Consider the following 16,269-nt stretch of genomic DNA (forward strand, 5'->3'; position numbering starts at 1 on the left):
TAAAATGTAAATAAAACACTATAAAGAATTTATATAATGTGTCATTAGATACGTATTTGAAGGTTTGTGTCGAATTTGAATCGGGTTTTTAGGGCGGTGCTAAAGTGATCTTAGAAGTAAACAGCGGCTTTGAGAATGATGATCGCATGCAATGATGATGCAAAAAATGACTAGGTATCCCCCCCTTACCCCTGTCACTGTCCATTTCTTGTTTTTAAACGATGAGAGAAGTGCTACACCTGGTGGAGAGAGATTGTAAGACAGAAATAGTTGCTTTATGCGTGCTGTACGTTACGACATGACACGTCACGATGTAGCAGAGGGTCCGTTTTTACAACTTTTCTCCAATACTATAGAGCCATTACCATGTCGATCAACGCTTGAATAGAAACCTAGTTCACACCTCAGATTTTGAAGTCAACACAGTCACTACAGTCCCATTAGTTTTCTTTGTAGCCTCGTTTGAATGTTGCGGTTGCACACATTTGTACGGAATGGGGTGAGTTTACGTTAGCTCTCAATCTCATTGACCACCAAACATTGCTAATGCTAGCTAGCCACTTAATATAACTTGTTTTCTCTAAATGTATGTTAGCTAGCTAAGTTAGCCATGTTATGAATACTCTGAATAACAGAGGTATGGCCTCGAGCCACATGACTTGGACTCGAGTCGGACTCGAGTCACAAATATGATGACTTGCAACTCGACTTTGACTTTAATACCAATGACTCGTGACTTGACTTGGACTTGAGCCTTTTGACTCGACCTGACTTGATACCATCCCCAAGCCCAAATATAAAATATTATGCTATTAAAAAAAGTGTGCAGCGCATCAACTCTTCATTTAACGGATTACAGTTTGAATCGGACAGCAGCCAATCAAATTGTGCCAGCTGACAAAAAGTTGTGCGTGGCAGTGCAGAGGAACGTCGGCGGGTGAATTCAGATGGAGCCCTTGGAAAGATGACACCCAAAATTATTATTTTCGGATATAAAGACGCCACTGTATCAACAAAAAACGGAATGCAACTTGCAAAACATGCGGGAAGAAAATTACAGACGGAGGCGCAATAATTTCCAACTTTGTTCGACATTTGAAGCTGTACAAAGAACGGTCGTGGCCAATATAGCCGACAGCTATATAATTTATAACTTTTCTACTGTAGCTCTTAGGCTAACGTAACGTTATATCAATGAGCCTCCACACAGTCAGTCAGTGTGGGAATGTGATCATTGCACCCAAGATTGAGCTACAACTGGCTAGGTAGTTGGTAGCCTAAATCCTGCCTGATGTTACTGCTGTTCCTAAAGCCATTGATATATGTTAGCCTACTGTAACCACACACACAGAAACTATTGGTGTTGAGATCTTGCACACTGTGCAGGCAGTTAAAGTGAACATAGACAATCGTGCACGCAGGCACACACACACGCGAGCATATCCCCAACTCTGCCACTCACCTCATCAGGCGCTCCACTGCCAGGAAAGAAGTTGCCGTCGTCGTAGCGATGGAGTGACAGGTAGAGAACGTTGGGATCGCTGTAGAACGCTTGTTGTGTGCCGTTGCCATGGTGAACATCCTGACAGATATGAGAGGGGCGGGGGTAGGCAGGTTTAGGTTTTCTCCCTGACTCTAACAACTGATTTTGGATCAGGTCTTCACATTAAACACCTATTCATAAGCATTGTGCGCTAAGCAACAACATCGAGCTTGAATCAGTCGTCAGATGGACATAGAAGAGTTACACCAAAGTAGAAAAGTGGACACCCTGAAGCAAACTCTATCAATTGCCATGCTTAGCCACTATCTAACATACCACAACCCTACAAACTCTTTGTGATGGTTCAGAGGGTTGAATATGTTTTAGGCAATCAATTGGGTTAAGTCAATCCTAAAAATCCCATCGCTACGACATCCATTTCATTTTAACAGACCTTCCCACATAGTCAAACATAAAAAAAAGTGACTTAAGCTTCTATATTGAGGCTTTATCTCATACAATTGACACGTTTTAAAGAAGGTTCGTTTTTTAACAGTCTCCCCCTGCTTTATACGTTTCTACATCGAGACATTTTCTAATACAAAAAAGGAGTAAAAAGAAAACTGTGCTTGCTGACTGAATGACAGGGCTAGTTGTAGAAGTCTCTCTCAGTGAAAAACGGCAGGAAATGAAAAGAGGTTCAAAGGCTTTGGGAAGCCGTATAGTGAACCCAGCAATGATCCTACCAACATCCAGCAGCCATCTCTTCCTGGGCATGTGGACAATTTTCAATATGACAGATACTAACGACTGACATTATGTGTTTCATAGATATAGAACCCTGATGTATTGTCGTTATATTACACTCACAGAACATTGAAACATTTTGTTTTGAAAGATAGGTCACATTATTTGTTGCCTTATTCTGTGTGGAAGCACAGGAAGTCCAAGGTAAACTTACCCAATCCACAATCAGGATCTTACTGACACTGAGCCTCTGCTGCAAGAGTTTAGCTGCGATGGCCACTGAGTTGAAGTAACAGAATCCCCTATGTAATGTAATGATAAGAGACGAGGGAGGGGAGCGAAAAAAATTATATACATTTTGTGAGTCTGACAGGTTCTGAAGATTTGATTCTGCTCAAAATCTCTCTACTGTTCCATAATGATGTCAACAAGATCTGATCGAATGAGACGGAAGAAACATAAAAGGGGTGGGACTTACATAGGTGTGCTCTCCTCTGCATGGTGTCCAGGGGGCCGGACTACAGCAAAACCATTCTGCCAATCAGAGAAGACGGAACCATGTTACCCATCATTTTTTATTGAACCTTTATTTAACTAGCAAAGTCAGTTAAGAACAAATTCTAATTTACAATGATGGCCTACACCGGCCAAACCCAGACAATGCTGGGACAATTGTACGCTGCTCTATGGGACTCCCAATCATAGCAGTTTGTGATACAGCCTGGATTTGAACCAGGGTGTCTCTATCACTAAGATGCAGTGCCTTAGACCGCTGCGCCACTTGGGAGCCCAATAAGGCCTTGAGCAGTCACAGACTGAAATACACTCCTACTCGGATAAACGCATAATCCCAAAAACGCACACACAAAAAAACCTGCTTACACACACATATATATATATGCACACCAACCCGTGCACCCACACACGCATGCACGCATTCCAGTTTCTCCATGCAATATTTAGTTCTCTCCCTCTCTGACCTTAAATCCCGATTTGGCTCACAGTTAATTGTTTTGCCATTGACAGGGCGGAGGGTAAGACACTGCTGATGACACAGACACAACCCCTGCCACCACACACACACAAACACACACACACACACACACGTGTGGCTGTCAGCTGGGAGTATCAGTGCGAGACGTGGATGCTGTGTTAATGTGGGGACCTAGGGGACTCCCGCGCCGACTGTTTTAGGGTCCTTGTGTAATATGGGGACGCCCAGTGTTTGGGGGCCGTGACTGACTGTGGTATGCAGGGACATGGTGAGGGGACCTGTGTCCCTGTAGTCCAGTCTAATGATGTTGAGGCAGCTGCTGTAGATTACTGCACTCCACCTCGCCTGTCCACAGAGGATATTATTCTAGCAGAGGGAGAGGAGGGACTCAGATCCTGTCTGACGATAGGGGCCGCTTTCAAAGAGTTGTATGTGTGAGAGCGAGAGTGTGTGATTTAAAAATTTTAAAACGTTGAAGATGCTGATGGAATGCTGACTCGGACAGGCTAGGGGGGTTGCAGGTGATGTTAGTCTGCCCCCCCCCCCCCGGGGTTGCGTGTGTGTATGCTAAGATGGTGTTAAGCGGCAAGGAGATAACTTCCTGTGACCTCTAACCCCTATGTAGAGTGCAGGAATTTTCATGATTATTTCAGGTCTTCATTCCTAGATAGAGAGACCATGTCCTCGATTAATCCATTGGGGTGACTGATAAATAGATGAATGGATGAACAAACGAGTCAGTGAATGAATCAAACAAGTAACTGAATCAAACCCTCATCTCAGTAACAATAACAAGTGTTGTTCACTCAATGGCACACGTACTCATTTCAACTGATACACTCCTAACAACAACCTTCAAATAACAATAGATCGTGCTTTCAACTCCACTATAACAATGAGAGTGAAAGTGCTTGTTGAAGCCACTAGTCCTAGCAGAAACTCCACGTGAGTGTTAGTAATTTAGCATGCTATACTAACGGCTCTGAGAGGAACCGTCATTCGTCTCCATTAGCCAGCTCTGCTCTGATGCGGTGTGCAGGCTCCCGAGTGGCACTGCATCTCAGTGCTAGAGGCGTCACTACAGACACCCTGGTTTGAATCCAGGCTGTATCACAACCGGCTGTGATTGGGAGTCCCAGCGTCATCCAGGTTTGGCCGGTGTAGGCCGTCACGGTAAATAAGAATTTGTTCTTAACTGACTTGCCTGGTTAAATTTGTGTGTTAGCAGGGACTGTTAGCGTTAGCAACTCAGTGGTGCCCATGCGCTAGGTCGCCAGCGGGGTTCAAGTGATAATCCAGCACGGTCACAGACACAGGAAGGCAGGAGGGGAAGGCGGGGGTGTCTGTCTGAAAGCTTTGCGGTGGGGAGCGGGGAGGGGGGCATTCCTACCGAGTCTGTAGGTGTTAAGAGTGAGTACGGCTAACAAGGCTATATTAATGAAGATACACAAGCCCTTTCATTCACTTGAGTGGGGCTAGCGGTAGCACTGCTAATGAGGTCTAATTATCAATGCTCCACTCTGCCACCTGTTCACCTGAGATGGTGCTAGCATTAGCATTTAGCATCAGTTGCGAGATGGCATTATCATTGGTAATAGGCATGCAGACAGACAGACAGACGCATAGACAAACACATGGTGACGAGGGACATGAGGCTAACCTTGAGCTCTGCAGCCGCCACTTTGAAGCAAAGCTCCACGACGGAGCCCACAGCTAGACGAGCAGCGCTGGACGAGTGGACCTCGTTCCAAATGGTGTCGCTGTCCACCTGTGAGCACAAGCACAAATGCATATTTATATAATGCACATTATAAACTGGGTGGTTCGAGCCCTGAATGCTGATTGGCTGACAGCCATGGTATATCAGACCGTATACCACGGGTACAGCAAAACATTTATTTTTACTGCTCTAATTACGTTGGTAACCAGTTTATAATAGCAATAAGGCACCTCAGGAGTTTGTGGTATATGACCAATGTACCACGGCTAAGGGCTGTATCCAGGCACGACGCAACGAACATCCCATAGCCGTGGTATATTGGCCATATACATTTAAGTCATTTTACATTTAAGTCATTTAGCAGACGCTCTTATCCAGAGCGACTTACAAAATATACCACACCTCCTCGTGCATTATTGCGTAAATAAGATAATTGAGACATGGATTGTGTATGTGTGCCATTCAGAGGGTGAATGGGCAGGACAAAATATTTAAGAGCCTTTGAATGGGGTATGGTAATAGGTGCTAGGCAAAATGATTGTGTCAAGAACTGCAACGCTGCTGGGTTTTTCACACTCAACAGTTTTCTGTGTATTAAGAAAGGTCCACCACCCAAAAGACATCCAGCCAACTTGACACAACTGTGGGAAGAATTGGAGTCAACATGGGCCAGCATCCCTGTTGAACACTTTCGACACCTTGTAGAGCCCATGCCCTGACGAATTAAGGCTGTTCTGAGGGCAAACGGGGGTGCAACTCAATATTAGGAAGGTGTTCTTAATGTTTGTGTATAGCCTAAATGTATAATAGAATTGGACAATACAAATTGTATATAAATTGTAGATGTATAATGTACAATATAAACAGGTTAAATTATACAATGGGACAATGTTGGACCGGGATTGTTGTGGTACTATCTGTCCTCGCAACCCTACCAGATGTAGAGAGAGTGAAAGGAGGCATGAGTACACAAGCTACAGTACAAAGCCCCTAACCACACTCGCACACAGTGTTACAAATCTATTATATCACAGCTTGCACAGAGAGAAGGAAAAAAGGGACTTGATTGCTGAGCAAAAAGAGGCAGCAGTAAAGAGACCCTCAGAGTGAGTTACGGGTCTGTCCAACTGACGTGAATGACTCCCGTTTGAGACACACACACAGGTCAATGCAGGGGCAGGGGAAGGTACTTTGCTCTTCACACGTTTGTCCGCCAAGAGAGTCTTTTGAACGTGCTTCTACTGAGGTCCCAAAGGGGATGCTAGTAGAGGTGTGATTTTAAAGGGGACGAGAGAGGTGAGATGGCTTACTGTATATTCATAGACATGGAGCGTCATTATTGAGCCAAGCGAGTACGTTTGGAAGAGATGGGGGGTATAGATGGAGAGAAATATTACCAAGGGGATGAAGACATGGAGAGAGATGGGGGATGGGTTGGGGGGAGCTGGTTAGTCTTGCTGTTGTGGATATGTGTGTGTGTGTGTTTCCCTTTGTGGTCAAAGAGAGAGGCCAGGCATTCATCAGTCAGGGCTGATTATGCTGACACACGCCTGCCGAGTGGCCCCAATCTCTCTCACACACACAAATCCTATTTTCCCTAACCCTTAACCCTAACTCCTAACCCTAAACCTAACCTTAATCTTAATCTCTAACCCTAATTCTAACCCTAAACCTAACCCCTGAAATAGCCTTTTTATAAGTGAGGACAGGCAAAATGTCAGAACTTTAGTTGGTTTACTATTCTTGTGAGGACTTCTGGTACCCACAAGTATAGTAAAACATGCACACACGCACACACACGCACACACTTCATACAACTACCTACATCTCTACACCTCCACACACTCTACACACCACTAGTCCATACTCCACATACTGTTGCACAAACACCACACACAGCTCTAAAATCTACACACCGCTGTAACACACTTAGCAGAGATACGCTTAACTCCTCGTTGACCCTGCAACCAACTTGAAGTCACACACACACACACACACACACACAGACACCTGGGATGACCAACTGAATTCCGAGACGGAATAATCTTAAGAGAAGGAAACACCTGGCAGAGGGAAAGAGAGAGGAGGAGAGAGAAAGAGGGAGTGTGTGGGGACCTGCAGGGTTTCTGTGAACCTTGGGGTCTCCGACAGACTCAGCACACATTGACTGTGGCGATCCCTGCCTGCTGCATTTGGCTTTCAGTTGCATGAACGCTCGAGGCTAGAGAAAAAAAAAAAAGGAAAACGTGGGCCTTTTCAAGTCGCGCCAAGAAGGACTTTGTCACGAATTACGGGTCTGTGGCGCATTTGTGATAAAAAGAAGACTGGGGGGGAATGGAGGGGTGAGGGGAAGAGAGGGAAGATGGGTCGGGGGAGAGGGAGAGGGAGGGTGAGTTGACTGAAGAGTGATGGCTGCACCAGAGAAGTGAGTGAGTGAGTGAGTGAGTGAGTGAGCGAGCGAGCGAGCAAGTGAGAAATGAGTGATCAAGTTATTGCGTAATAAAGTGAGCAAGCTAAAAAAAACAAAGAAGAAGAAATGGGACAACGTGCAGAGGGACAAACTGAGGAGTGTGTAAGAAAGTAAAAGAGAATATCGAGCGAGGGAGGGACACTGCCAAAGTATGTCAGCAGTACCAGTCACTAACAGAGAAGAAAGCGTAACGCTGGAAAAGTAGAGCAGTCCTGACAAAAGCGACTTCTGAGAGGAAGACTGAGTAAGAAGAAGTGAAAGACACACGCCAGTAACACCAAGAGCAATAGGGGGATAAAAGAGAGGGAAAAGCGAGGGACCCAGAGACCAAAGAGAGAGGGGGGAGCGTGTTGGAATGAAAGAGTGGTTCGTTCTGCTCAGGCTGACAGGGTAATTTGATGAGCGGAGGCGCTGTGCTGGGACTACAGGAAGACAACAATTTAGTCCCATTTCCATAAAACAGAGCAGAGCCCCTTCTGTTTCCTACCAACGCCAGCAGGCGCCGTAACAGACCCAGCTAGCTACCCCCGAGAGAGGGGGGTGGACAGGGGAAGGGAGAGACAGGGAGAGAGAGGCGGGGGAGAGACAGGGAGAGAGAGAGCGGTGGGGGAGAGACCGGGTGGGGAGAAGAGAACTGTGGAGAAGGAGTGAGGGGGGGGGGGGGGTAAAGAGCAAGAGAGAGAGAGAAAAAGTGTTGCTGTTTGTTCTCCCACCACACACACGCACACACACCACCCTGGAGCACCAGAGGCAACCAAAACTGTTGCTCTGCTTTCTGTCGAGTGGGTAATTGTGACCAGATGTTTTCTATAAACATGCTGTGTGTTGTAGTGTGTGTGTGGGTGCGGGGGGGGGGGGGGGGGGGTGCACTGCCTGTGTATTGTGTGTTCAGAGGGACACTTAGGGGGGGGGGTGACAATGGTGTCTGTGTGTGTGGGTGCACGTGCATGCACATGTGTACTTCCACTTCAGTGTGCTTGTTAAAGTAAAGGTATTATATGTGTCCGGGAGTGTGTGTGTGTGTGCGTATTGGAGTGAGTGGGTGAACTCGGGTTCTGTGTGTTTGTCGATCCCTAGGTCAATATGTTGGTCTGATTTTCCATCCCCCTCTCTCTCATTATTTCTACAGGGGAGTAGAAGAGAAGAAGTAGAAGAGAGTGACTTACCCCCACCCCTCCACAAGGCAGCCTCACAAACATGGGAGTAACTGAACCTGAGGAAGAGAGAGAGAAAACGAGGGAGGGAGAGAGAGAGAGAGAGAGAGAGAGGTTAGAGGGGACCGCCAGAATACTCATGGACATTCAGCAGGTGCCTTTGACCTCTGAACTCCAGACTCTGACCATGTGAACTTCCACAGAGGCGAGAATACACAGATGCCATTTTAATTGTGGTGGGGGGAAAAATGACGAACCTCTCTCTCTTAGTGTAAACAACTTGATTTTGTCAAACCTTACTTCCCTCCTCTCCCCTCTTGTTGTGACAACAAATTAATGACACATTGTCACTTTCCTCTTCATTCAGTACCCCCCTTCATCCCACTTATCCATTGTTTCTGTGACAGCACTGTATACCATAGCGGTGAATATGAAGTAACATACCGTAACATAACCTAAGAGTTGTCCAACCGCCTTGTCATGCAGTATGCATGTTAGAAAGTATTCCAGACAAGAAGCGCCTGCAAGATGACTAGGTTAGACATTATATCCCCCCTTGAGATACAAATTCATCTTGACCGGTACAAATTCGAGCAAAACATCATCAAGTGGAAACCCCAAACCCTTAATACAACACCCTGCATGATTTGAGAATATACGCTAGCAACATTTCACCTTTTGGCCTGAACATTTAAAATGTGTCTAGGTTAACGTTCACTCTTCTTAGTGGGCCCTGAGTTGATCGTAACACTGAATAAATATGAATTCATATAGCAGACGCTCATAGATTGACTCATCACACACACACACCCCCCCCACACACACACACCATTGATGCAAGACAGAATATACAACATAATCACACACAGTTGAACACAGTCCAAAACAGTGGTTCCCCTGGGCGTACTTGGCCTATCCACAGGGGGTACTGTTTTCATGAGACTTACTGGTAAAATGCACATGAGGTTGTCCTTCAGGGGTACTCCGGGCAGAGCAAAATGTACTTGGTGGTACAGTAACCAAAAAAGGCTGAGAGCCTCTGGTCCAAAAAAGTCTACAAATGTAATGACTACCTTACTGCACAGGCACTGCTGGCTAAGAGGCTAACTCGGCTATGAAAGCCAGAGCGGTCATAGTGAGGTGTTTGAGCCAAAATAGTCGGTCTCTCTCACTCTCCCAACCGAGAGGAAGTCTTTAGGTGATGGATCAGTAAACTTTGGGAGGGAGTAAACAAGGAGGGGTGATGTCATGGAAAATGGCGTGTGTGTGTGCTCGCGTGCATGTGTGCATGCGTGTTCATTATTGGCAGAGAGGTGGCGAACAGCTGGGCCAACGGCTTAGAGGTAGATTAGAGGTAGATAAGTTCTACAAGTTCCAAATCGGACGAGAAAAAAAACAAGAATAGAACCAAAACAAATTAAAATTGTTTAGGTAAACAAAACAATCTCTTGGGAGATGTACTGAGTGTCCCTGTTTTGGTCTACACAGAAGGCAATAATGTAGATCATTAAGTTGATAATGGTCTGGTAGAGGATCACTATCATTAGACCAGCTTTGCCCTGTAATAATAGACAGCCGAGGTGTAAGAGGAGGGAGAGAGCGGTTATTGTATTATTGTCGTAACACTGTCATACTTTAGGCAATCTTGTTCCTTTACTTTGAAGATATATGGGTCAATCTGAACTTCTGACATGCATCGATGTCAGTGGAAGACTAGGTGAACATTTGACTTCAGTGGAAGCAGAGATCCGCCCTACACAACGGATCCTGTTTAGTGTACAAAGCAACAACAAGTTGGGTCTGGGCCCATATCCACAAAGGGTCTCAGGAATGCTGATCTAGCACCCGTTTTTCCTTTTAGATCACAACGAATAGGATTATATGGACAGATCCTAGAATAGCACTCCTGGTGTAGAACGTACTGTCTAGCTTCTGTCGAAGTGGGTTGGTTCCATACAGAAGGACGTGGGCCTCAGAGTGAACCGTCTGCAACTCTTCCAGTGAGGCTTTCCGCCCCCGTATACACTGCAGAGAAGGGGGGGGGGGGGGCAAGAGAAAGAAAGAGAGTTGGTCAATTTTATTTTCATTTTATTTGTATTTCTTTCCCCTTTATTTAACCGGGTAGGCCAGTTCGTTTACAACTGCGACCTGGTCAAGATAAAGCAAAGCAGTGTGACACAAACAACACAGAGTTACACATGGGATAAACAAACATACAGTCAATAACACAATTGAAAAATCTATATACAGTGTGTGCAAATGTAGTAAGATTAGGGAGGTAAGGCAATAGATACGCCATAGTGGCGAAATATTTACAATTTAGCAATTAAACACTGGAGTGATAGATGTGCAGAAGATGAATGTGCAAGTTGAGATACTGGGGTGCAAAGGAGCAAAAAAATTATTAACAATATGGGGATGAGGTAGTTGGGTGTAGGTGTAGGCTTTGTATAGGTGCAATGATTGGTAAACTGCTCTGACAGCTGATGCTTAAAGTTAGTCGTAAACAAATGATTTTTGCAATTCGTTCCAGTCACTGGCAGCAGAGTACTGGAAGGAAAGATGACCAGTGAAATATACCTGCTGGAGCGCGTGCTACGGGTGGATGCTGCTATGGTGACCAGTGAGCTGAGATAAGGCGGGGATTTACCTAGCAAAGACTTATAGATGACCTAGAGCCAGTGGTTTTGGTGACGAATATGAAGCGAGGGCCATCCAACAAGAGCATACAGGTCGCAGTGGTGGGTAGTATATGGGCTTTGGTGACAAAAAAGATGGCACTGTGATAGACTACATCCAATTTGCTGAGTAGAGTGTTGGAGGCTATTTTGTAAATTACATCGCCAAAGTCAAGGATCGGTAGGATAGTCAGTTTTACGAGGGTATGTTTGGCAGCATGAGTGAAGGATGCTTTGTTGCGAAATAGGAAGCCGATTCTAGATTTCATTTTGGATTGGAGATGCTTAATGTGAGTCTCGAAGGAGAGTTTACAGTCTAACCAGACACCTAGGTATTTGTAGTTGTCCACATATTCAGAACCGTCCAGAGTAGTGATGCTAGACGGGCGGGCGGGTGCGGGCAGCGATCGGTTGAAGAGCATGCATTAAGTTTTACTTGCATTTAAGACCAGTTGGAGGCCACGGAAAGAGTGTTGTATGGCATTGACGCTCGTCTGGAGGTTGTTAGCACAGTGTCCAAAGAAGGGCCAGAAGTATACAGAATGGTGTCGTCTGCGTAGAGGTGAATCAGAGAATCACCAGCAGCAAGAGCGACATCATTGATGTACACAGAGAAAAGAGTCAGCCCGAGAATTGAACCCTGTGGCACCCCCATAGAGACTGCCAGAGGTCCGGACAACAGGCCCTCCGATTTGACACACCGAACTCTATCAGAGAAGTAGTTGGTGAACCGTGCAGTCATTTGAGAAACCAAGGCTGTTGAGTCTGCCGATAAGAATGCGGTGATTGACAGAGTCGAAAGCCTTGGCTAGGTCGATGAAGACGGCTGCACAGTATTGTCTTTTATCGATGGTGGTTATGATATCGTTTAGGACCTTGAGCATGGCTGAGGTGCACTCATGACCAGCTCGGAAACCAGATTGCATAGCGGAGGGATGTACGATGGGATTCGCAATGGTAGGTGATCGGTTTGTTAACTTGGCTTTCGAAGACTTTTGAAAGGCAGGGTAAGATAGATATAGGTCTGTAACAGTTTGGGTCTAGAGTGTCTGCCCCTTTGAAGTGGGGGATGACCGCGGCAGATTTCCAATCTTTAGGGATCAAAGACAATTTGAAAGAGAGGTTGGACAGGCTAGTAATAGGGGTTGCAACAATAGCCACGGATAATTTTAGAAAGAAAGGGTCCAGATTGTCTAGCTCAGCTGATTTGTAGGGGTCCAGATTTTGCAGCTCTTTCAGAACATAAGCTGTCTGGATTTGGGTAGCCAGGTGGAAAGCATGGCCAGCCATAGAAAAATGCTTATTGAAATTCTTGATTATCGTAGACTTATCGGTGGTGACAGTGTTTCCTAGCCTCAGTGCAGTGGGCAGCTGGGAGGAGGTGCTCTTATTCTCCATGGACTTTATTGTCCCAGAACCTTTTGGAGTTTGTGCTACAGGATGCAAATTTCTGTTTGAAAAAGATAGCCTTTGCTTTCTGTGTATATTTGTTCCTAACTTCCCTGAAAAGTTGCATATCGCGTGGGCTATTTGATGCTATTGCAGTACGCCACAGGATGTTTTTTTGCTGGTCAAGGGCAGTCAAGTCTGGAGTGAACCAAGGGCTATATCTGTTCTTAGTTCTACATTTCTTGAATGGGCATGCTTATTTAAGATGGTGAGGAAAGCACTTTTAAAGAATAACCAGGCATCCTCTACTGATGGAAGTAGGTCAATATCCTTCCAGGATACCCAGGCCAGGTTGATTAGAAAGGTCTGCTCGCTGAAGTGTTTTAGGGAGCGTTTGACAGTGATGAGGGGTGGTCGTTTGACCGCAGACCCATTACAAACACAGGCAATGAGACAGTGATCGCTGAGAACCTGGTTGAAGACAGCAGAGGTGTATTTAGAGGGCAGGTTGATCAGGATGAAATCTATGAGGGTGCCCGTGTTTACGGATTTAGGGTTGTACCTGGTAGGTTCCTTGATAATTTGTGTGAGATTGAGGGCATCTAGTTTAGATTGTAGGATGGCCGGGGTGTTAAGCATATCCCAGTTTAGGTCACCTAACAGGACAAACTCTAGGGGGCAATTAATTCACATATGGTGTCCAGGGCACAGCTGGGGGCTGAGAGGGGTCTATAACAAGCGGCAACATTGAGAGACTTATTTCTGGAAAGGTGGATTTTTAAAAGTAGAAGCTCGAACTGTTTGGGCACAGACCTGGATAGCATGACAGAACTCTGCAAGCTATCTCTGCAGTAGATTGTAACTCCACCCCCTTTGGCAGTTCTATCTTGGCTGAAAATGTTGTAGGTGGGGATGGAAATTTCAGAATTTTTGGTGGCCTTCCTAAGCCAGGATTCAGACACGCCTAGGACATCAGGGTTGGCGGAGTGTGCAAAAGCAGTGGAAAAAACAAACTTAGGGAGGAAGCCTCTGATATTAACATGCATGAAACCAAGGCTTTTACGGTTACAGAAGTCAACAAATGATAGCGCCTGGGGAATAGGAGTGGAACTGGGGGCTACAGGGCCTGGTAACACTTACTATGACACCAGAATCTGTAATTGTGTACCCATTTGTTATAATGTACTGCTACTTTACGAATCCCCAAGGGCCACCTGCGCCTTTGACGGACAAGAGGGATGGAAAGGATGGAAGGATGAAAAGGAGAAAGTGAAGGAGGGACGGTGGAAGTTGGGGTGGGGGGGTAGCAGCAGGGTAAGACCTGCAGCCAGGAATCTCCAATTAGTAACAGTGGTGGTCGTAAATGAGGTCTGAAAGGGGTGAGTGAGAGAGAGAGACAGGAGAGGAAGTCTGGGGGTGGAATTTGTTTGCTTGTTTATTTGTTGATGTTATTTCTGTTTGTGCCATTCGGGAAAGACAGACAGGCAGCTGTGCAACCAAGCGTAGCGATGATGCAATGAACGAGTGAGACGCGGGAGAGATCAGACACAGGAGACCCGCACACTCTAGGAGCTCAGATGCAATAACTGAATAACCTCATAACCGGCGTTTCGACAGACAAGCTGTCTTCATCAGGGTATAATGACAAACACTGCGGGTCACTAGTTTATATAGTGTCAAAGGACACTCGCAGCTGTCTGTAAACATGGCCGAGTGTGGCTTGAAATCATTGGTTAATTTACAGATATAAATAGGACGTATAAAAAACATGAATGGATAGCATTACGGTCATAGATACAATTTGGCTTACATAGGCCTACAAACACTTTCAATGAATAGCAAAATCACAAGAATGGCTTCAGATCATAAGGGAGCAAGGGTCTTTAAATTAAAGATAAAGACACACACACACACGCCACGCACACAGCGATGCAGGAAAGATTATCTCCATTTAGGAACCATTAGGCTGTTTTTAGACCTCTAGGATGAAGAGAAAAGAATGTCTCTCGCTGAGAAAATGTGTGTGTGTGTGTGTGTGTGTGTGTGCGTCTGTGTGTGTGCATGCATGAGTGCGTGTATGTGGATTGTCACAGAACAGGTGCAGGGCATGATAAGACCCACTATAAGCTTTTTATCTCTGCCAGCACTTCAAAACAACCTAATACTTCAAAACAAGGCCCTAAGCTAAACAATGATCTAAGGTCAGTTTAGATTTTTTTCTGCCACATGGTTAAGGTTAGGATTTGGCAAGGGTTAGCTGATCCTAGATCTGTGCTTATGGGCAACTTGCTGTGGGGTGTTTTGTCAATGGGGAGGTCGGGCAGCATGGCTTAACACTGCCCCCTCCTGGTCAGAAATGGTGCCTTAGAACGCTCTCAAAGTGGAATAATGGGTTCATCTCAGTAGTCTAGGTTGGATGGGAAAAGGAAGCCACATTCGACTATTGAGATAGGACGGCGAACAAGCTTCCTCAGTTAATCTGACAGAATTTATACTCTAAATTGGATTTTTCCCCTTAGTCTCTGCACTAATCTGAAAAGACTGTATGGGTGAAAACACAGAGCAGGCCTCAATATAACCTCTGCTTGTAGCTCAGTGCTTAAGTGAGTGAAACAATTTGTGTGTGTGTGTGTGTGTGTGTGTGTGTGTGTGTGTGTGTGTGTGTGTGTGTGTGTGTGTGTGTGTGTGTGTGTGTGTGTGTGTGTGTGTGTGTGTGTGTGTGTGTATGTGTGTGTGTGTGTCAGTATAGACTATTGATACATATCCAAGAGATGAGCTTCGGTGATGGTCTCCGTACCTCACACTTGCCCCTCAGTCCTGTCTCTTGTAGTCGAGACCAGATGCTCTGGATGCGTCCGGCGTGCTCCGGGTGTGTGTTGGTGTTGCCACACATACACTGGTGCTTCTGCATCAACGTGTCATACACCAGTCCTGGAGGGTGATGGGAACACACAAAGAGTTAGGAAAAACAATGTTAGGACATGTTTGGGAGACAATAACCATGTCCGAATATCCGTACATGCATTCTAAATATTAGGCATTGTGGGTATGTGAAAATCAAACATTTTATAGGATGCGACATTTTGGAAATGTAGTATGCTTGAAATGACAGGACGTCATACTCATTTTGGCCTTTGATTTTCGTAGAATTCGCTGCACACTAATGAGGAAGAGAATGGTCTTTTCAGACTCTCGTGTGCTTAACGGCTGATTAAACAGATACATTGACGTGCTGTACCAAAACGAACGAACGGCAGCAGTCAACGCGACCGCGCACTCGATGACACATTCTCAGTATGGATGAGCCTAGTGTGTTGACATTTGATGCGTACTGCGTTCGTTGGTACCGAACAGTATGTTCTAAATAGTATGTTGTACGATTAGTATTGAGTACACAGTATGTCGTCTTGGTAAGTAGTAGGCAAGACAGATTTTGTACACAGCCATAGAATTCTCAGTGCACTTCCACTCCTGTTTTCTTTCTCACAGAGACAGAGACAGAGAGAGAGAGACAGATACAGACAGATACAGACACCCACACCCTGCGTGGCTGATCAGTATGCTGGACACTGGGGCTCTCAGAGTGGTTTAGAGGGGAACGAGTCAAGGACTTGATTCTTTTTTTTCCAGGGAG

At 45.5% G+C, this 16,269-nt stretch overlaps 1 protein-coding gene across 4 annotated transcripts in view; it reads right to left on the reverse strand.

Annotated features, from left to right (window-relative positions):
* Window positions 1-16,269, reverse strand: part of LOC139546994 (histone deacetylase 4-like) — a 257,932-nt gene that overhangs the window by 32,410 nt on the left and 209,253 nt on the right. For all 4 annotated transcript variants that reach the window (XM_071356019.1, XM_071356018.1, XM_071356017.1 and 1 more), the window contains 7 exons: window positions 15,433-15,566; window positions 10,491-10,593; window positions 8,581-8,627; window positions 4,885-4,992; window positions 2,709-2,764; window positions 2,445-2,532; window positions 1,463-1,582 (listed from right to left, as the gene is read on the reverse strand). In XM_071356019.1, the coding sequence (XP_071212120.1) occupies window positions 1,463-1,582; window positions 2,445-2,532; window positions 2,709-2,764; window positions 4,885-4,992; window positions 8,581-8,627; window positions 10,491-10,593; window positions 15,433-15,566 (656 nt within the window). The remainder of the gene's footprint in view (window positions 1-1,462; window positions 1,583-2,444; window positions 2,533-2,708; window positions 2,765-4,884; window positions 4,993-8,580; window positions 8,628-10,490; window positions 10,594-15,432; window positions 15,567-16,269) is intronic.

Source organism: Salvelinus alpinus, chromosome 20 (assembly GCF_045679555.1).
Source record: "Salvelinus alpinus chromosome 20, SLU_Salpinus.1, whole genome shotgun sequence".
Classification (NCBI taxonomy): Eukaryota; Metazoa; Chordata; class Actinopteri; order Salmoniformes; family Salmonidae; genus Salvelinus; species Salvelinus alpinus.